The following is a 22983-nucleotide window of genomic DNA, read 5'->3' as shown; positions in this document are numbered from 1 at the left end:
AAGCCAGTGGACCATCTTTTTCCCTTTGCCACTATTAATTATATTTCACTCACCACCACGAGGTACTGCCATATCCTAAAACTGCTGCCTGCTCTCAAGAAAATCAGTAAATGAAGATGCACACGAAACTTCAGAAGTTGTTATATCAATTAGTTTACTAAATAATATTACTGTGATAATAGAACATTCATTATATAAATACATACCTGATTATTGATGGTGTAATTAAGAACTTTATACCATTCATTAATAAAGCTGTCATTATCTGATTGAATTAAGAGCTCAGTACCTTGGCGGGTTTTTAGCTTTAAAGAAATAAAAACAGATATTATCAGAACAGATAAACACACCAGAGTTCAAAAGTAAAATCATTTAAATCAAATTAAACTTATCACTGGCAAAACTGTTAGCTAATACACAGATACTCAAAAACATTTACCAGTGAGAACAGCCATTAACAATCAGCTTAATATTGCAAAGCATATCCCATACAGACATATTAAAAATAGACATTTCTTGCAGGTACTAAGATAACAGCTACATTTAAGCAGGTAGAAGAGGATAAAACTCAGTTTTATGAGTTTGATTTAAGCTTAAAGAAAATTTCATACATTGGTAATTGAAGTGCATATAATTCTGCATTTAAATAAAACAATTTACCTCAATAACATTCTTTTTGCTGGATTTGTCCTTTGAGGCCCAGTCAATCAAAGCCCCTTTGAGATCCACTGTAAATTCTGGCTTAGACTGATTAACACCAAACTTCTGGAAAAAAATTATGAACAGTGATGATAAAAGTAAACCTGAGGAAATTCTTTACAGTCTTGCAATCTTTTAAATACAACATGTAATACTTAAGAGTCCATAGAACTTAGACCAGATACAGTACTTTGCCACCAATCAACAGGTATGACACCAGGAAAACAAAAAACCTTCCACAGAACAACCCTTAAGCACATCTGTTACAAGCTGCTCAGCTTAAAGCCCTCAAAATTCCACAAATTTAAATGCCAATCAGATTCCAGCAGAGATTTTTTTTTTCTATCACAAACAGCAGAAGTCCATACAACATTTGATTGTAGCTTGATTTTAGCCAAGATAGACCCAAGCTTTAAACAAAACCAGCTAATAAGTAACTGAACAAAACACCCCCAAAAATTCTGCCACTTAATCAGCTGTTGTATACAAAACCAAAAATCTAACTAGAAACAGTAGGTTTGCTGGACAGGAATCACATCCCTCCACACTGAAAGAGCACTCTCAGTTTGAATATTAACTATTTATAATTTTTCTAAAAACATTTACCCCCACAACACTTTTATACTTTTCTGTAGTGCTTCTATTGCTGTACTGGAGCAGTCCTACCAAGTAAACAGAACTCTCTTTTGGTCTACTGAAGAGCAAATAACCCACAAGCAACCCTTCAAACAATTTGGAGGAAAACCTCAGGGAGCTATTCTTACTTCCTACCTTCACATTTATATTAGGTATCAGAATTTTTTTAAATAAAGTACTTTTACTACGATTTCAACATATACCACATAGCTTTGAAATGTAATTCCTCAAGGAAACCAGTTCAGTGGCCCACACAAACAAAAAGCTCTAATTGCAAGTGACATGAGTAAAATATGGAACAGGGAAAGCTGGAAGTCACTCAGTTATAGGACAGAAATCTCATGCTGTAGTTCCAGGGAAAGCTTGTAGCATCTGCTCCCCCAGAAATGTTCTTATTTCTTCACGAAGCCTTTGATGTGTGATGCTGCTCCTGTGACAGCTCTGGGGGCCCTCCTAAGCCCCAGGACAAGCTCCTTGCTGCAAACACAAGTTTCCAGCCTGTACAAGAACAGCCATACCCAAGGGGAGAAAAGATGGTTCAGAAAACAGGACTAATCTGCTGCTTCTGATTAAACTCCCAGCATGGATGTTAATTAATGCTAATTGTGTTTCAGAAAGGCTGTTTACCACTAGAAAATCTCCACGTCTGGAGCCCTAAGGGCAATGAAGTGTTGAATAGAAAGCAGCATCTTAACTTCTTTTTACCCATGAAGTATCAGAACAGGGCTGTACTTCTATTTTACCCAACGCCAATTAGCACTTGGGAAAAAATTTCCCATCGCCTTTCACTTTCTAACTTAATTCTCAGATACCTCATCCAAGAACATTTCTTATTAATTATAGTAGAGCTTTTGAGAGAAGCACAGTTCAGCAGCAGAGTCCACAGGAACAATCTCTGGGCCATTTTGGCTCTTGCAGCAGCTGCCCAGTCAAGAGAAAGTCACAAAACTGCTGCACACACATGCAAAGTGTCCCAGACACACTTCCTGGCAGTCTAGATCAATCTTGCTGCGTGTTGGAAAAAAAATGAAATCAATTTATAGAGTTTGGCACTGGAGAGAACAGGAAACTAGTGCCAAAGTCCTCTACAGGACTGGGGGCAGGGGGGTGATTAGTTAAAACCATGGCCCACATGATGCTGAGAATCACAGGACAGGACTTGCTACAGGTGACATCAGCACATAACAAGAAAAAATGTTACCTGTCAGTGCTGTTTTGACCAAAAGAAAAGCCCTCCACTACATTAGCTTGCTGAATCCACACCTGACAGATTACAGCACTACCTCCTACACTGTACTCATCTTTTTGGCCTGACTCCCCTCAGCATTTCAGAGAAGCACAGAAGAAAGCAAAAACTAAAGCCAAAAGGGGAAAAAAAATACTTTTACCACTCCTTCACTCAAATGTTGGCCAAAGTGCTGTGTGAAATCCAAGGATGGGGAAACTCAGGCAAATAATCCAGCTACCCTGCAAAGCTCTTCTTAAACACCAACACATTACATATTTGTCACAACCTTTCTATTCAAGGACATTTTAAGTTCAACATGCAGACTCTCCTTTGAGCTTTCCTGTCAAGGTTCTTTTCTGCTCCTGGATCTATGAAAATAAGATGCCAGCAGTCATTTCCCTCCTTAAAGCTTTCAGGAGCAAATGCTGCACAGGGCTGCTCACACAACCTGCACACAAAGCTTGCTGAAGGCAATTGAACCCTTCTGAAGTCAGAGGTCAAAAAAAAGCCTTTCCTTTTGCATCTGCTGCCACACAGATATTAAGTTTGCTTTCTCAAAACAGAGTGCTACCTAGCCAGCACCAGTCATGAGAAATCCAGCTCTTACTGAGCAGACACCTTACTCTTACTGGATTTCTTTTTTGATCTGCCTGGGAATTTTGGTAAGGGCAGCAGTGTAAGACAGAAAGAGGGAGAGGTCTATACGTGGTGCTGCCAGCTGTCCTAGATACAAAGCTGTCCCACAGTCACTTCTGACGCCTTTTTTAAGACAAAAAACATAGTCATGGGATGTACTTATGCTGGTAGTATGGGAGAGGTAACTTTTTGGAAAAATAGGGTGTTTGCTTTAGATAGAATAGATGCTGTGCAGCTTAAGGACAGCCTTGAGGATGTGTACTGACATCAATAAATAGAAGGCTTTTTTCAATCTTTTCAGGATTTTCTTGAAGTCCTGAAAGCCTGCACAGGGAGAGAGCACAGTTTGTACTGTGACATATTCTAGCATTCTTTGGAAACAGACCTGGAAGTTATTTAATGTTATTTATGTAAATAACATTATAAAGTTATTTATGTACAAATGACACCTGACATTCTTGTAATTCTGCTTCTAATTAGGGTTGGGTAGGATGTTTTCATTCCAAGTCCTCCTCATCCATGGAAGGACTGTGGAAAGAAAGCTGTGGAGACAGATGCATCTTTTTGGCTGGCGGGGGAGTTTCAAAACAACAGCTTAAGCAAAAAAAAAAAAATTTCTTTATCATCACAACAAAATGATGGATTGTTTTTAAACCAGACTGATAGGACCATTTGCATTCCAAGAAGTTTTCACAAGAGCATCTCAGCTCCTGCAAAATCAGCAGTGCAATACTGATGAACTGCAGCAATGTACACAACATCCTTGGCTAAAATCACAGTTGTGTAACATCAACAAGAATTTGCTCAGATGAATCTTGAAGAGCATCTATTTCCTTGATGCTTGGGAAGTTTACAAGCCTGGTTTGCCACCACTGCACTTGTCACTGAGGACATGTCCCTATTACAGAAAGCTGACAAATGAATCCTTCTAAGCAGTTACCATTTTCTTTGCTTTATGAAGCCCTGTCATTTTGACAATAATACATCTCATTCACACCAAAAACTGAATGAAAAATACTTTTAAAAAACATCCAGATCTCCTTATAATAAGTAGCCTTTTACAAGGCTACCAAACTTTTCACAAGTTGTCTGTTCCAGGCTTCCACATACAGAGCAATTAATTTCACAAACAAGAAAAAGGCAGTTGCATAATTTTAAACACAAGGTTAATTACTGAATTTTTGATAGGCAGCTATTCTGTGCTTGGCATTTTCAAAACATAACTACAGATGCTTAAATTAAATATAAAAATCAAATTATTACATATAAATTTACAAATTTACATCAGCTTTCTGAATGTGAAATATAGCCAGAACATCCTTGTGCTCTTTTCCTTTCACCCCCTTATGCATAACATTTACATTTTTGGGTATTCCCATTACAGCTATAATTATCAAACTCCACATACACCATTGTATCAAAGGTATCATAAGCACCATACAAAGACTCCACATTAGTTATGTTAGAATGAATCAGACAAAATATCTGTTAAAAAACTCAGAATATCATGCTGCTTATTAGTTAAGGCACTAGTGGTTCAAATAGTGGGCAAATTTGGGATTATAATTCTAGCACCAATGAACTAGATACGCTTTCTACTTTGTTCCAGTGGAACAATTCCAGGATTATTGCAATAAACTTGTGTTAATTTGCACCTTGGATGACTTTCAAAAACAGCAAACAAGACACATGTGCTGTTATATGAAGTATCAAAACTAAATCTTGGAAAAATTCAAGTTTACTTTCAGGATTAGTGGCAAATAGCCTTACAGGGACAAGAGGCATGCAACAAGAACACATACAGTGATAGCTGAAACTTGGGCAGAGTTTACATAGGTGACAGCAGGTCGATGACTGAGAGCATTTTTCCAAGAAGAAAGCAGCGAGAGCAAGAGCTCAGGAATTGAGCCCCCTTGGCAAAATGACTTGATGAGAAAAAGGAAGAAAAGTGATGAAGTCAAAAAACAATGCACAAAAAAAGAAGATATGGTTATATCAATCACTAGGTGAATGCTAAATATTCTCGTAAGGTGAAGAAGAAATGTAATTCTTATCATATGTCAAACTGTTAGAATTGACTTCACCTTATTAAAATACGGACACAGAACAAAGTTTGAGAGGTGAAGTGGAATTTTGAATACCTAAAAAAAAAAAAATTGCCTACAGAGACCAAGAAGAGTGTGTGCTGAACACTCTGACATCTACAAAGTCAGCTATGATTACGCAGGTGTAAAACATTAGGTGCTTGAAAGATATTTTTCCGTAATATTTCCAGCTTAATTTTATTCTGTTTATACTGTTAATATTTATTTTGCTGACCCTACTCTAGTGCTTTATAGTACACACAATTAACACTGTCTGACAGAAATACTCTGATTATGGGACTTCTGTTCCACTTAAATTATCAAAAGTATTTACACATTTTTATTTTTAAATGTATTTGTTAAGATTTTTATTTATTTTTAAATTATTATATCTGGTATAACATGACTTACACTAGAGCCCATAAATCATGCAATGATTTATTATCCATTATTTTATGGATAATTAATTTGGGCACACATCTTTATAACATTATTGTATATTCATGAACTATTTAGCATTGTTTTAATGATATCAATATACAGTTGAAAAAGACAGTTCTTTTGATTTATAGCCACACCTGAATTAAGAGTATTAGTAGCTGAAACTGAGATTTTGGAACTTGACTAGTTACGTAGGCAGAACTTTTACTTTGTAATATGCTTATTAATATCTTTAAAATTAAAACACGTTTTGGATCTTTGGCTGCAAAAGTCAATCACAGAAGCCACCAAAATCCACTTCCTGCCATACAGTGGAATTTGCCTTCTTTCATGCCTTTCATCTTTATGGTTTTCCTTTCCTCTCTCTGCTTGATCATCTTGCCCAACTTTACCTTTTTCATTCCCTTCTACTCCAAACTTTATTTATCCATCCCCATCTATTTTTTTCCAACCACCCCTTCTACAGAAGGAGGGAAAAATATATTTACAGGTCTGAAAAAACCTCAATACTATAGAAATGAATTGTCAATTTCAATTCATTATCCATAATGAAGCACAGCAGGAGAAAGTGAGCCAAGCAGAAAGCGCAGTAAAGCACAGTAAGATAGCACAGATCTGTAAGAGACAATTTTGCTGGAATTCACAAGACAATGCATGGAATTAATGGACACTGGCTCTGGCCTGTCTTCACTTATTACAGGAGATCCACAGAGTTTAATGTCAGACCTCCAAAGGAGGCTATGAAAGCAATAGATAAAGAGCCATTTCTATACCTATTAATGCAGGAATGCAGCTGGATAAATATAGCAAATTTAATGATAGTGCTATTACACTAGAGGTGATAAAAAATTGAATAATCATCCTCTTCGGTGTGATGTTTCTCTTTTGGTCTTCATCAGACAACAAAATAAGCACAAGTGCTTGTCATGCACTATGAAGACCTAGAACAAAATATGGAATCCAGCAAGACTAAATCATAAGACAACGACACTGCATTGCTCAAATGGGCCAATGCAAGGAGCCATGTGTCATACTATTTTCTTTATTATATGCATCACATTCAAAATGACCTGAAGTTTAAAAAAAAAATCCAAGAATGGTAAAGCATACAAACTGTGACAAACACATTAGAACACAAAAGTATTTGGCCTGGAGAAATAACTTCAAGCCTAAGGAGCACCTCAGTGTTACCAGTCTCTTTCCTGTCAAAAATTCATACATATAACTGGTTTTCTTCTTGCTCTACATCATAATTACATTATGGTTATATTAAACAATTTTCTTGCCAACTTCTACACAGGTTTTTTTCTGTGTTAGGTGTATATATATATAGGTATTTAGGCCTTGCAAATAAGAGTGCTTTAGTTTATTGTGCTTTACATGACTAACACTTCAGGGAGGGTGAGGGCTGTTCCTGGGCTTACCCAGCCAGTTCCACTTCCTTGGGTTTTAGTGAACAGCAGCGATGACCCTTGTAATACCGCCCATGATGACATCCAATTCTTTCTGTAAATAATTATAAACAAACATAAAATAAATTGACTCTGAAAGCAGATATTTAAACTGTCGATCATTGTTGCTCAGCTGACCTGTATGTTAATATAGTTAAGCACATATATAGTCATTAGTGGCATCAGTAAGTCTTAATTGCTATCATATTTGTAGAAGGAAACATATGCTAACAATCCCAGCTTGACCATCAAAGTCTAAATCAAACAAAGCTAATTAGTAGTAGAAGCAGTACACCAAGAGAAACACCATGCAATTATAATTTCAAAGGGGCTAATCTGGAACGCTCAGCTCCCTGTGTACTTAACAGATCATGCAAAACTACTGCATAATTCTGAAATTCATTGATCTGACATGCAACTGTCCAATGTTTATGCAATAAGTTCATTTATATTGGCAAAAAAGTATTTCCTACACATCTGAAAAATTAAGAGAAAGAACGAGTTGTTTCAGTTGTCTGACTATTTGATTTTATGCCTGCAGGCTCGTCCTCTGAGGTTATTAAAAAAAAATCTTGACAAGTCTTGAATATCTATTCCCATTGCCCAACATGAATTATTAATTAACAGCTCTCAAAGTGACAGCATGGCCACAATGCATCTTTCTGTTCAGCAGTGCAACAATCCAGATCAATGATTCCAGCAGATGCAACATGAATGATGACAGCACACTGTTCCAGCAGCAGCTCACACACGCTGCTGTCTACCCAGCCCTACCAAACTCTTACAAGCAGCTCTGAGGAACCAAACTGAAGGTCAGATGTGCTGCTCAGCTACACTGGACTAGGTCAGGGTGGGTCTACAATAACAGCTGGGTGTTGGCTATTTAATCCTCAGAACGAGCATGCTTTGTGTATCACAAATCTGGGAAACACTGAACTAGATATAACACACTATTAGATCTAAAAGATTGTATTAACCAAAAAACAATAAAAAGGGGAAAAAAGGCAAGAAGCAAATCTAAATTAACTCTGAGGATGTGCCACACCTCTGCAGTATTTGCCATTGATTCAAAACACCAGAAATGTAGTCAGACAGCATCACCTGATTACACATTATGATTTATAGTGCAAATTGCTGCCTGGGACGCAGAGGAAAGTTAGAAATGAGGTCATTCATCATCTACAGGAGACTGATGTTGGGCAATGCACTGCTCCAAACCCTTCACAAGCACAGTGAAGGAAGAATTAGGGAGCACATGGATGTACACTCCTTGGAAGTTAAAGGACAACAAGTGAAAGTCTGAAAGCTCCTCTTATACTGATTTTATCCAAGGAACAAGACACACTATAACCTATACAGGTTTGTTCTTCAGTAAATCAGTCAGTCAATCCCATTTTAAAGAGCTGTCTCTCATCAATACACCTTCAGGAAATTGCTGGCCTGTGTGAAGCCTTGATCCATGAGCCTCTGGCCCTCTGCAGTCCATTAGCTTTGGCTCACTGGGACAAACACATGGGGTAAGGTTAAGCTGTGTTATACAGGAACACTTCTAAGGGAAATTCAGACAAAAAGCAAGAATTTGCAAACCCCAGTATGCTGTCATAATAAAAAGACCTTTGATAAACCCTAAGCACATGTACTTTTAAAGTCCAAGACTTACCGAACTTTCTTCCCATTTTCTGTGATTTTTGTCACATTTAATAACCCATATTTTTCTTGACCCTGTAAGATAAAAGTAAGACATAATAAATACAAAAGAAACTCTGCTTCTATTAACATCACAGAAGTCCAAATAATCCATTTCTGGCAGTGAGCCATCTTTACTCATGTCATAACTTCAAGAAACTGTCTTTAAGCAGATTTAAATATTCAGAGATCAGCAAAATCAAAATTCCTCTGGGAAAGTACTTATTACCATTCAGAGGGTAAAAAGCTTTCCTTCAAGACCAAGGTTCTTCGGACAAGCCAAATTAAATAATTTGTGAAAGTAGTGAAAATTATGAATGTAAAATTTACAATGATTTGCAAAATAGTAATATAATAATAGCACAGTAGTCCTTTACTAAAAAAGGAGGTGGCTGACCAAAAACCAGCATAGATTCCAATATAAATTATTCCTATTAATTTTAATATAATTTCTTATTTTAAATAAAACATGCTTGACATGCATAAAAAATTAACATATTCACGTTAAAAACAGAAGATTGAAGCATTTCTTTGATGTCCTCTTTTTTTCTTATCCCCATGGAAAATAACAGAATTTTAAACTACTTAGTTATGTCTTGTTGATGAAAACCATCTATATTAGCATGTCTACAAAAGAATTTGAAGACCAGTCAGTGATTGGTGGGAGAAGAACACTGCTGAACAAGAAGGCTATTTGCAAGTTTGAAATATTTGAAGTGAGTATTTCTAGTCTCTCATAATAAAATGAAGGAATGTTCAAAAAGCATTCTAGGAGAAAAAGATTAACTTAAACCATCACCTTAAGACGAGGTATCAATATCTACCATTTTTGTCTGACACCCCAGCCTTGTCTGACCAGCCAGTGGTGTTAGAAGAATGCTAAATTATTTTATCATCAATTCCTTTTCAGTAACAGCTTCTAACAGTTCCTAATGTGTGTAATAAGCTATTAGTTGAAACAATTAACTAGGGAATGGATCCAAATTAGCTATATCATTAAAATAATGACCTCAATTCTAGATCAAATGAAAACAGAAGATAGATCCTCTTCAGAATATTCCTCTAAATCTCAAATTTAAATGGACCACAACTGCACAATACAATTCTGAAGAATTTTTTTTTTTTTTGCTGGGATACCATGGACAACACTCTTATCAGAGACATAGATCTGTTTTTCATGGACTTTAAAAATTCTACCTGCATGATTCAAGCCCAGCACATAAAATACAGAAAAGACACATTATCAAGGCTTTTAGCTGGTGGATTAGATGTTACTTTAGTGCAGTGGTAACTGCTGCTCTTACTCAGTTTAATATCTTCACCAGGCTGAAATGCTTTTCCAAGCCAATGACATAAGCACTATTTTTCCAAAACTGGTATTTTTTATAACCTAAGAAGTGAGCTCCTTTCCTCATCCACTCTCCAAAAGGCCAAACAAATGAATCATCCCATTCTTTAGATTATTCTATTTGTGATCCATGTGGACCAGGGACCAGCAGTCCCATGTACTGCACCCTTTTAACCAACTTTAACAGGCTTTTAACAAGCAGAACAGCCTGTTACCAACTTTCACAGTGATCGAAAACTTGTGCTCACTTCCCAAAATAAATCATGGTTTTAGTCAATTACTCACAGTGGAACCAGTGGGGATGTTCCAGGGTATTATTCAGAGAAAGTATCATACTGTTACTTAGCAGCAACACTAGGGGGTACTAACGGGAAAATTAATGGAATCAAAAAAAAGAAGAGGAAAGCGGGTTAAGGATCAAAATTCTCAAAAATGTATCAGCTTTCTTTGGAATATGTGAATCCCAGGGAACAGCTAAAGAAAATACAGATGTTTTTTCTATTACCTAAATCAGGAGTGAGCTTTTCCACAAAATATAGTTTCAAAAATTCAAGATCTGAGCCATATTTAATGAAATTAGATTACATGCAGCAATAATTGCTTTTGTGTAAGGCTATCAGCTGTGCTTGCTTAATAAATGTTTATTTTATTGAAAAACTGTATAAAGTGTTGTGAGAACGGATTATCAGGACTAAGACAGAGAACTATTCCCCTGCACATAGAGTAAGGAAGAAATGGGAGAAGCTGTGCCTTTAATGCCCTGAGATACCTATCAAGGGGCTGGTAAAACTGACCAAGTTACTTATTTCAATGCTACTGTAATACAGTTCCAAAATTAAAAAAAAAAAAAAAAAAAAAAGAAGGTTTTTTTTATATTTTCCTGCTGTTTAAAAAGGAATGATCACATTTTAAAAATGAACTGAAATTTAAAAAGCTATTTAGCAGGTAAGGTTTTTCTCCCAGAAGTTATTCTACTAAATCAAAAGGACACAGTTTATTCATGCCAGGTCCCTTATGTCTCTTTAAGAAGATTGAAACACAAGCCAAAATTAGATATCAACTATTAGTGACTAACAGTGAGGGATTCTCTGAAGAGGGGGAATTTTCTGTTTTTACCTTTCTAGATGCTCCTTAAGATGTGACTGTCGAAAGAAGCAAAAGAGTTCTACATAATTAGGCAAAATTTGGCCACGGTGATTTTTTTTTTATTTAATCTACTATCATTAAGTTGCATTGAAACCAAGGACATTCACATTTTTTTCCTGAAATCAGAGCTGGATGTAATGCATTCCTTTTAAAATGCAAAGCCTTCAAAAAGTTTTATCCCATTATTTTTCCCAAGAAAAAGAAGGCTTGCCCTCAGTTCTCTAATCATGAATAGCTCAGTTTCTACAACATCTATTTATTTATTTAAACATTTTGCATACTGACTGTGGCTTGATGTTTTGGTGAAGAAGGAGATGATTCATTTTCTGGAAAACTGGCCTTAGAAGCAGTTGATGATTCCTATAAAATTCAAATAGACAATGTCAACAGATACTGATATTATTACTAATATTCCTAATATTATTATCTCTCACACAATTATTTTATTTTTTTAACCTAAAGATGCTTTCTCTCACTCTTTCTTTTTACACAATCACAGATTAGAAAACTACTTCTTTTCGGCATTCATAATATTCTCAGTTACATTCTAAACTTACTTAAACAGTGTTCTTACAAGGATTACAGACAACACTCAAACTGGGTTAATAAGTACATAACCATTTGAAAAAATATGTTAATACATGTTGCATCATATTCAAGCAAAGCCTTCATCCTTATAAAGGGTAGATTTTTTAATGACATTGCTATCAAATTATGATGTATATGTAAAATAATGGCTGATTGCAACAAACCATATACAAATACTATGATTTTAAAGAATAAATACGTTTCTGTGTGCTTATACATAGTAAATACAAGATTAGCATTAAAAATTATATATGTAGAAAAACACATACCAACTTTATTAATTTTTGTGACTCATGATCATTAATCTCCTTTGATATAATCAAACACTGAAAATCACTAGAGATTTGGGGTTTTGTTTTGAACTGTTAACTACAGACCAAAATAAAATACTTAATCTCTGAAAACTAGAAAAATTGCCCATCTGGAGCAACAAAAGGAAAAAAAAAAAGGCATGTGTGTTTTCTCTGAAGTAATGAGCGCCTTGCACAAACACACTGCTTGAAAATCTGGTAAAGAATTTCAAATGGAAGAAAAACATCACTTGTTCTCTGTTACTGTTAGCACATTTCTCCCCCTCTCTCTTTTTAAATCCCTTGATAGCTCTCCTAAACCCAGTTTGCCTTTGCAGCATTACATAGCACTCTGCACCTAAATCCACCTAAAAGTGGCCCACTAGTTCTTTTAGTAGCATAATAACAGAGAACTTTAGCACTCCTAAGTAGAACAGCCTAAATGTTCCATATTTTCAGATCTCTGCAGAGAAAAAAAAAAGTTTGAATTAAGAAAATCAATTCTCCCCCCCAGTAAGGTATTTTTCCCTATGCTTACCAATTTTTTTAGCTGATGGTTATACCCAGATATGTGCCACAGCCAATAAACTGTTAACCAGAATGTTTGGTATCATCAAATTCCCATGAGCCCTGGCAACCCACACTTTCACTCTGACACATTTCAAGTACTCTTTTCCCCTTTTTTCATACAGTTGAGTTCCTTTGTTTTTCCAGGAAAAAAAACCAAACAAATAAGGAAAATAAATAGAAAACTGTTTCCCTAGGAGACAGCCTAGTTTGGGGTTCATGTGCCCATCCAGACAAATACCACTTGCTTTCCTTTCTATTTCATTTGAATTTGAGGTAGCTTTCATACAGCAAAAGCAACTCTGGAACATGAAATCCAGTATCTGTGGTAATGAAACATTCCTTTTCCACATACTAATTTAAAACAGAATATATTAACAGTGTACCTGCTAGAGGTAATAAAACAGCTGCATTAATGGACTAAAAATTATTTGTCTTTCCATAAAATATTAGTTTATTGCTCCACTACATGTTTTAAATTTTCTCAAAGCCTTAATGCTGTGCTTTATATAAACTATTTTCTTCTTAACAATAAAAAACACATGCTGCCTACATGTTTGGAAACTGTTAAAGGAGCTTTAGGTTGCTGACTTAAGACTTCACCAATGCAGCTCAAACAAAGTTTATTTTGATTATTACCCATAACATTTGTGCATTTTCATGTTTGCTTCATTAGGTTTAAGTTACTCATATGTGAACATTGAGCCTTGAAGAAATGTAAACAGCTCCACTTATTCAATGTTTTACAAAAGCTTCTTCATTCAGTGCAGCATTACATAAAGTTCTTGCCAAAACAGCAGTACATCTTACGCCAAAAAATAAAAAGTTTAGTCTTCTTTAAAAGCGAAGCCATAACTTCAAGCTATCTCCAACAAAATCGTTCATACCTGTGAAGCATAAACTGCACATGAGGCTAGAAGTGTCCACTCAGCTTTGATTTATCAGGGCTCCATCTAGGCTGTGTCTCATGGAGTGCCACAACACACTGAGTACAGAAGGATGCATGAGGCAGAGGAGGAGGAGGAGGAGGGAGGGGAAAGGAGCAGCAGCAGGATCTCAGAATCACTGGAGCTGAATTCATGCCGAGAGGTGCAAAGTCTCCAGCCAAGCACGGCCCACTGCCTCCTCAACACCACACATGATATATCCCAAAGTGACAACTCAAAAGCTCAAGATCAAATCCAATAAATCCTGTTCTGAAGAGCTAAGTCAACTCATGGAAAGCAAGTCCATTAAAATGGATACAACAGGTCGAGCAAGTAACATTCTGGGCAGCAGATCCATTGTCATTACAACTATTGTGTTTTGTCCATTCAAGTTTGGCTTTGACATCTGTGATTAAACAAGACCACTAACAGGCTTTTCCTGGCATTTTCAAATCTGCAGTCATTTAATTTTTTTCTCAGAATTTCAGGAAAAGGGAGCTTGCAATGCCATTTCTTGGTATTTCATTTTGGGAAGTTTGTGCTAAGATTTCAGCACTACCAAGTTATTTAATTTTCCAGCTATCTTGGGATGGACTGCAGTGAAGTTACATAAACCACCATGTCACCACTGTACAGCTCCCATTTCAGTTCCTCCCTGCTCACCTCTCCTGACCCATAGGCAGAACGGCCCAGGACAAGCAGAAATTACAAGGAAATAGGTCATAGCAGAGGGAGAGCAAGGGAAAGGTCCTGTCTCCTTGCTGGCCTAAACACCACCTCTCACTGTACAGCCCATAAAGAACATGCCCTAAGAATGGGCAGAAACCAGCTTTTGTTGTTACTGACCCACAGCATTTTTCAGACTAAACACCAGCTCAGCTGTGGAGAGGCTCAAAGCCAAGTGTCTCAGCACTTTCAGTACCGTCCTCTGCCCTTCAATAACAATATCACAACCCTGTTGTAACCATGCACAGGTTTTTCCCTGAACTGACACTAGTTAAAATACTTCAAGGACAACAAAAGAGGTACTATTCACAAAGTAACAGTAGTGAAGTTATTGAACAGCCCTTGTTTTTGCCACAATGATACAAGAGACCAAAAGAAAAACGAAATTTCAGAAATTCAGGCATAGTAACTTCTGGTGCATTAAATATGTCAAATATCAGAAACAAGTGACCTTTCAGCATGCTGATAACTTGCTCCTACCTTGTCGTTGGTATCCAGCACAATTGTGCTGTGCCTCCATTTTGTTAAAACTATTGGTTCCTGTAGCCTCCTGTCCAGACTCCTACTCTTTATTATATCTCTCTGCTGCTGTGGTGAAGCATTATACTAAAGAAAAGAAAAATAAAATTGTAAGTAGAATCTAATTCATGCAAACAAGACCTGGACATACCACTCATATGCCTAAATAGTGCAAATCTTCAGACTCCTGATATCACCACCCAAGGGTATGAAAACAGCCTTGGTTTTTTTCTGCATTTAGTTTTCAAGAATTGTCCTTTCTCCTGTAGTCCTCTCTGAAACAGTAACTAAGACTGGTGTGTTGGGATAATACACACAATTGGCAGAGAGATATTTGATTTCTTCTGCAGCAGATACTGCCAATTTTGCAACCCAACAGTACTGAGAACCACCAAGGAATTCCAGCCAGTCTTCATATTGCATTGACAGTACTATAGCACCTGACCAGCGCTTGTGTAAGAAAAAGAAAATCTATTATCCTCCAGTAAGATATTTAGATTTTTATATTGCCTGTTATGACCCAAAGATTTGGAATGCCTAAGGAGAGGAGACACGAGTGTGAGGACTTGCTTTTTCAGAATAAACAGATCAAATTGCTTATAAAATAATTTGCTGGTGTGGAATGTACTTACCACATACAAATGTACACATTCCATAAACATGGAAGATAAATATTTAGCAGGAAATAATTTTAAGACCTAGCTGAGCTGTAACAACCAAGAGTCCATATTTATCATAACACAGGTTTTCTAGTAACTCAAGAGTATGCAAACTCACAGGGAAAATATGAGGGTCATGAAAAGGACACAGCATTTAACTAGATCTCACAATTGCAGCATATTAATAGCATTGTCATTTTACATCATAACAATATATTATTTATATTTATATATATAATATAATATTAAAAATTCTAAAAAATATTTCAGACAAAGAGTTATACTGAAAACACAAACCAGAAGAGCCAACATCAGTGTATGGGGATTTTAAGCGATTTATTAAAATCTCATTCTTTTTAGTCAGTATCAAAAGACTAAAATCCACACATAGAAAGAAACTTAAGGCAGCATTTGTGGAGTCACATAAAGCACTAGAATCCACTAGGTAGGAAACAACAAAGAAAGTGAAGTGCCCCTTTTACCTAAAGCAATAACCTCTGCAAGGACACTGAGTTCCATAATTTTAGTTCTGATTCCTGCTATAAGCTCAGAGCCTCAGGTGTTCGAAGGCAGAATAACCTATACCTGCACATACCAACAAAGCATTGCAAGGTTTAACCTAAACAACATAAACACTAAATCTAACCAAAATCATGTAATACAATTATATTTATTGACAAATAAAGAACCAGCATTACTACTGTTAGAGCACTCACAAAGCTTGAGTGAGCTTTGTAGTTTACTATGAACAGAGTTAATGCTCCAATAAGCTAACAGATGCTTAAAAGCTAAATAACTTTAGCATTTTGTTACATTATTTTAGTATGCACAAAACTAGTAAAACACTTCCAAGTGAATGGATGTTGCAGTACTGAGAATAAAATTTGGTAGTTCATGTACAGACAGAAAAATATCAGCTGTCACTGCAGAAAGTCTCTTCTGAGCCTGCCTTTGTACTGGCTTCAGCACATTCCCCCTCACAGGACAACTGCTTCCCCACACTGGTGAGGTTTAACCAGCTCTCAGCTTGTCTCCTGGTTAAATCAAAAGCTGAGCTGTGACACATGCTGAAAGGACCCTAGTGCTGGCTTGCTTTCTTGTTATAAGGAAATATCCACTCTGCCAGAGCTCCTGCAACCCAAACCACAGCAGCACACTGAGCAACGTGCAGCAAAACTGCCTGCCAGCAAAACTAAAATCTAAACATTTTTCAGCAAACTGTGTCTAAATCACAAAGGATGCAACAAACAGCATTCCTTTGTAGCAGCTCTAACCCATTTAAGTGGGCAATTTCAACGCATTTCTTGCTATGAAACATAACTGCTTATTCCAGAAAGAGATTTACACATTACTGACACTAGTATACATTATTTATGGAGATTTCCATGCACTTTCCATTTGAGTAACTCAAGGAATTTAACAAACAAATATATATTTTGAAGTAATTTATCTTGAATTTAAGTACATTTTAAAAGTTAGGATACGGGCACAGGTGATTTATATTTAGCGGTTCTTTGGATACTATCACAAGCCACAGGAGTTAACTTCTCTAACACACAACCCCACCTTGAAGGAGAAAGGAATTGTAACATGAAATTCAAGTTTTACTAAACATATTTAACAAGAAAATAAAGCAACAGTATATGGAGCTCATCAACAAAGCACTGCTAACAACTCAGGAACACTGAGTTCTGTGCATCTCAGCAGATTAAATAATTTGCATTGGTGATACAAACAGTTTATTAACACTGACAAGTCTTTAAAGGGAACATTTGACATTTTTGCCCCATTTTCTCACAATAGAAACTTAAATTTTTTTTTCTCAGATGTATATGAGGTTTTTTGTTTGTTTTATTCATTATAAACCATAAAACACACTGGGGGGAAGGGTGATGTGGAAATAAAGTTTTATGTTTCTGGGCTCAAGACAAGTCTCCACTTTTAAAATACATTAATTGGTCTGTGATGTCCAAAGAGAATCAGAAGGAGACAGAGGCACCACTTCCTACTCCTCATTGCTCAGCAGAACTCATCATCCTCTAGACCAGGCAGTGTCCACTGGCCAGGGAGAGGTGGCCAGACTGGAAGGCTTGCCTGGCTCGATGACACCACCCTGTGACCCTTTGCTCTGCCCCACCCAACCTCAGGTCAAAAAGCCTTGCAGAACTGCTTCAGGTCTGGTTCCCTGACACTTTACAGGACTCCTACCTGCACAGGAGCTGCTCTCCCTCCTCCTGCATTTGCAGTATTTACCAGAAACTAGGCTGGGCTTGCCTTCCCTCAAACAAAATCTTGTTTTTACATAATCATAAGCAGGCTTTCTATGCCTAAGACTTGGTGTGATCCTGAAGACAGAGATCAGGCAAGGCTGTCCTCTGCAATAAAACTGATCCTTCAAGACTACACACTGCCTGGTGGGACAACCCCTGATACACCACACGCCTTAACAGCATTCTCTTGGCATGCAGTGTTATTTTCCTAGAGCTAAAGCTTTTAAAAACGTAGAACACAACTCCAAATTTGCCCTTGGAAATCCTACCTGAGAAATCCTCCTTGTGGAAATCCTCCACAAACTCAAATTTGTCCCTTTACACTAACCCCTCTGGCACATCACCCCAGCTTGCTCCCCAGTTCATTGGGAATATCTCTTATCACACAGTGGGCACATGAGCAAATCGTTCATTCTGACTGCACACACCAGGCAAAACAGGGATTTTTTTTTTTTTTTTTTTTTTTTTTTTTGTAACAGCTCTTACTGTAGTTCAAGGACACCAGTGGTGTAAATTTAGGTCACAGAGTATTCTTTTCATTGCTGAATTTGTTCAAAACCTTCTCCAGCTACTTAAAGGCTTTCTTTGCCTCAGTACCTTTGCCTCTATTTTCTCAACCGGCTGAGTGATTTAAATTTAATTTTAAGCTGATACATGGCATGGCTCAAGGCTGTGCCCTAGCCTAATTGTGGCTGAAACAAATGTAACACCTCCAAGTTATTTGTAGCAGTTGTCCCCATTCTTACATAGACTGCACAGATCTGCCAGTTTTAAGAAACAGAAAAAAGATTCTTCTTGGTGTGTGTTAGCAACATCTTCAGCCAGACAAAGGAACTGAGTGGGCTAAGTGAGAAAAGACTGGGAAGCAACCAATACTGAAAGCTGGAAAAGACCTGAAGTGAAGCATTTTAGACAACCTTACTGCAATCAAAGATCAAAACAGCAGCATTTAAAAACATTGCGCTATCCTAGTACCCTTCAGCACCTCATATATGTTATTTGCAGCTGTCCCGAAGGACTGCCTGAAATAGAAGAACCTTCCTTAAATTAAAGCTGCCTCAGAACAAAACTACTTTCTAGCACTCCTACTGTCCTTGGCTTTGAATAAACTTTTTTGTTGTTGTGATAGATGTAACACCTAGTGTTACTGATTTAGCTGATAAGAAATGCAAAAGCTGTAACAATTTTTCTTAAACTTTCATAAATAAATAAGGATTATTTTTGCCCTTTTAAGGGATTTCATTCCCTTCCTTTCTCTAGGGAATGAAGATTTCTCTGCCAGAGAATGTCAGGGTGGCAGCAGCTGGGGGCCTCAGCCACACAGTAGGAACAGAACCCAGGCAGAACGAGACCACTGGGACAAGCAGCTCGAGCTCAAATGTACCAGTGACTGAAAGACACCTCTGGATAACCTACTTTGTTCACTTTGCTCTCTGGGACATCCATTGCTTTCCCTTTTAATCCTCAGGGTCACCAAGACTGCTCATCTTTGATGAGCAGCCCCAAGTCCTCGCTTATTGCCACAGGTCCTGCTTCGTGCCCAAGCAAAGGCTGGGGGGAGGTAAGAGCACTAAACCCCAGGATGAATGAGGAAGATCAGACCTGTTTTGTGAGTAGAAATACAAATACTAAAGAAAAAGGAAAAAAAAGCCCTGACTATCTTCTCATACTTAACTCGGGTTTGTTTTTTTAAAAACTTGTGCTGGTGAAAACCACCTGGATCCTCACACCAACTGAGGCTGTCTCAACTTTCACCAGCCAATCCCAAATTTAAGCACAAGAATGTCACTACTGCTAATGAAACTGCCTAGTGCATTGACTTGCAGCAGACCCAAATGCCAGTACAGAGGGTAAACCTCAAATCCAGCGGCACAGCTCAGAACAAGACAAATTTACCATAAGACAACCAAGTTCTGTTTGCATGTTCTCATACTTATTTTCCTTCACCATTTGATTGCACAGTATGTTCCTGACATTACCTGCCCCCTGTTTTACTGTAATTTCTTCAGCTATCATGCTCTGACAACTTCCAGGTCTCCATCAGTCAGACCATTCACCAAGTACCAGACCTGAGGCCCCTGAGCTCAGCCCCCAGGCTGGCAGTGCACAGGGTGAATTACCAGACTGCTGGGCCATGAACGCTGCCAAAAATCTAACTCCTCCAGCTACTGCTTCCTCTGTGGCTACAGCAAGGAGAGCTTGTGCTGCAGGAACTTGTGAGAAGAACACGGGCAATTTCAATATCACAGTCTGTAAATGTTAACACTAAAACTGAGTTCATTCCAGAGGCTTACAGAGACACATTTTCTTCCAAAGGCTACTCTTGGATCAGTGAGCTTGCTCAGAGGAAAGCCAAGCATCATGCTCTTATGTCAGGTGTTGGCCTAGGAATGCCTTTTAAAAGTTTGAGAGATTTTTAATATCTACTTTTTTATTAGGTTGTCCCCTCTAACTCTCATCTGAGCTATTTATTTTTATATTTATTAGATTTCCCACTTTTTTTTTTTTTGTCATTTTGATAGGTTAACTTATTTTTGAAACTTCAGAAATTAGGGAGTTCGCACTCCTGAGATGAGTTTAATTCCCTTCACCCTTGCTAGAGATTTCTTATTTAAGTCATAAAACTCTTACTAGAAAACTACATTTCTGGAATAGGGTTGCAGCCCTTAAACTGAATTGAGACAGTATTCTTTCACTGAACAGGAAATAAACATATTTTATTTTGTAACTTTTAGATGCTTTTTGTTGCTTGATTGTTTTGGTTGGATTTTTTTGTTTTGTTTTGTTTTTTTAAATAATTGCAAGAACCAAAAACTGAATATAGGAGAATGCTGCAGATGATAAATCTCAGTCTTCTGCAGGATATAGTAGAAACTATGATTAAAATATTATTATCCATTTTAAAGATTAATTCAATATGTTCTTCTGTTCCACTGCAGAAAGCTGGGTCACACTCATCATGAGCCTTAATAGACTTTTCAGCAGTTGTCAAAGCTACTGCATCTGAAACATCATTTTTAGCCAGAGGCATCCAGCTATTCCTAGATGTTATTTAAATCCACATGACTGGAGGGCTTTCTGTGAGACTGTCTAAAGTAATTTGTTTTGTAACTGTCCTCCCTTCCCAACATATACCCTCACAATTTTAAACACACGTACAAGAACAGTGTGTTATTCCCAAGCACGTGCACATTTACAGTTAATTCGATTACTCTGAAGATTTTTAATGTCACAGTATTAGCTCAGCTAGTGTGTTATTTCCAGGAATTTCTGAACCATTCTTAGTCTAATGAAATCCAGATTATTAAGAACCATCCAATAAAAATATTCTATTCTTTTTCTGGTTTATAGCACTACATGACCATGCTATTAGATCACTTTATTTCACAAGATTTGGAAGGCCATATTGGTGCTAAATACACTGGAAAAAAAAACAAAAACAAAAACAAATAAAAACAACAAAAAAAACTGAGCAAGAGTAGGTTTTTTCCTAGTAACTTACTTTTCATTTAAGGAAGTTTTACAATGCTGAGATCTTTCTATGGTTTTCTCTCATTACTCAGGAGAACTTTCAGCATAGATTATTTTTCTTCAAAGCAGTTTTGTGGTCTGAGTGTTCTTTCAAATTCATTTGTTTTGAGTACTTTACAACCAGCTTCAGCAAGATCTTTGAGAGACTAATCTTCAATCATGTTTAATTACTCACAAGCATAACATCTTCAAATATATAGTTACAAAAACCAGCTAAATCTTTCATTGAAATATTTAATCTATTCCACAGAATTCAGAGTTAAAAGCCAAGGATTCTGATTCTAAGAGTCAATTGCTCTTTTTCTTATGTTAACCTTTTATTTGCTACCAGTCAAGATTTACTAGTTTCAAGATGGAATTAAAAAGTACATTCCACCCAAATGGATCAAGAGAAGTCATTTTCAATAAAAATTTCTAACATCAATATATGATCACTTTCAAATCACAAATTACAAACCAAAGGCTATGTTTCATTTTGAAAGTGGCTACAAATATAACAGAACTCAGACTTTGTTTACAATCACTAGAATAACATGTATTATTAAACAAATACAAGAACCTCCTCCCTTATACCTCCAAATGTACCTCAGGTAATGGTTCTGGATTACCTTTGTGATTTATTCTAATTGGATTAAAGGCAATTTTCTATTTAATTCAAATCCCAATTCAATCTATTTTTGTGAAATATAATTTCTTCCAAGTCAAAACATTCTGCACAGCAGAAGTCACAGAATGAAGTACTCATGACATTATTCCCCAAAATTATTTCAATTATACAGATTGAAGTAAGAATTACTTCTGGTAAAACCTGGTCTATCAGATTTTAAGACTTCCAAAAAATCCAATAACTAATCAAAAGCTAAACAGCTTTTAAAACCAGTAGGTACAGATTATATTGTTACATTGAAATGTTACAAAATTTAAGTTATCCAACACATCAGAGTGACATAGGAGAATTCTCAAAGCTAACTCAACTCTTCAGTGCTTCAGATGCACATTCTTCTACTGACATAACAAAACAGCTTAGTATATAACTTCATTCATAATTTTCATGTAACTATTTTCTCACAAGTAAAAAGCAGTACTTATTAAAGTTGCTCCTTTCTAAGTGGAAGTGACTCAAGACATTGATTTTTGTACTGATAAAACAATAATGGAGAAATGTGCTTTTTGCTGTGCTTTATGCACACAGTTTTGTGTGAAGCAATTTTTTTCACGGCCACAGCTTATTATGTAGTATTGAATAAATAGCAGGGAAGACATACATCCGTATCACAAATGCCCTAGTTTTTTGAAGTGAATATGAGAATTAAATAGTATTAGATACATCCTCAGACTACCAAGTGTCCCCAGATATGTCACTTCCCCACAGATTTCTATTTTCACTATGAAATTAAAAATACCAGAACACTATTCTGGTGAAACTGTGCCATCCTCAAAGATATCACAGAACTCTGCTGAAACTTTTGTTTTTCAACACTTATTTGTATAAGCACTTAGAAGGGTTCTAAAAATAGACTACAATTTCTCAGTGAAAATTTCTCCTTTTTTC

The 22983-nt window shown here is 36.7% G+C and overlaps 1 protein-coding gene across 20 annotated transcripts in view; it reads right to left on the bottom strand.

Moving 5' to 3' along the window:
- Positions 1–22983, bottom strand: part of ARHGAP12 (Rho GTPase activating protein 12) — a 75519-nt gene that overhangs the window by 12628 nt on the left and 39908 nt on the right. For 9 of the 20 annotated variants that reach the window (XM_072925371.1, XM_072925358.1, XM_072925363.1 and 6 more), the window contains 7 exons: positions 14933–15058; positions 11641–11715; positions 8836–8897; positions 7149–7230; positions 5002–5124; positions 661–765; positions 207–305 (listed from right to left, as the gene is read on the bottom strand). In XM_072925371.1, coding sequence (XP_072781472.1) covers positions 207–305; positions 661–765; positions 5002–5124; positions 7149–7230; positions 8836–8897; positions 11641–11715; positions 14933–15058 — 672 coding nt within the window. The remainder of the gene's footprint in view (positions 1–206; positions 306–660; positions 766–5001; positions 5125–7148; positions 7231–8835; positions 8898–11640; positions 11716–14932; positions 15059–22983) is intronic. The other 11 variants (XM_072925367.1, XM_072925368.1, XM_072925369.1 and 8 more) reach the window with 5 other exon arrangements.

Source organism: Taeniopygia guttata, chromosome 2 (assembly GCF_048771995.1).
Source record: "Taeniopygia guttata chromosome 2, bTaeGut7.mat, whole genome shotgun sequence".
NCBI classification, from domain to species: Eukaryota; Metazoa; Chordata; class Aves; order Passeriformes; family Estrildidae; genus Taeniopygia; species Taeniopygia guttata.
This window is presented reverse-complemented; position numbering and strand designations above follow the sequence as displayed.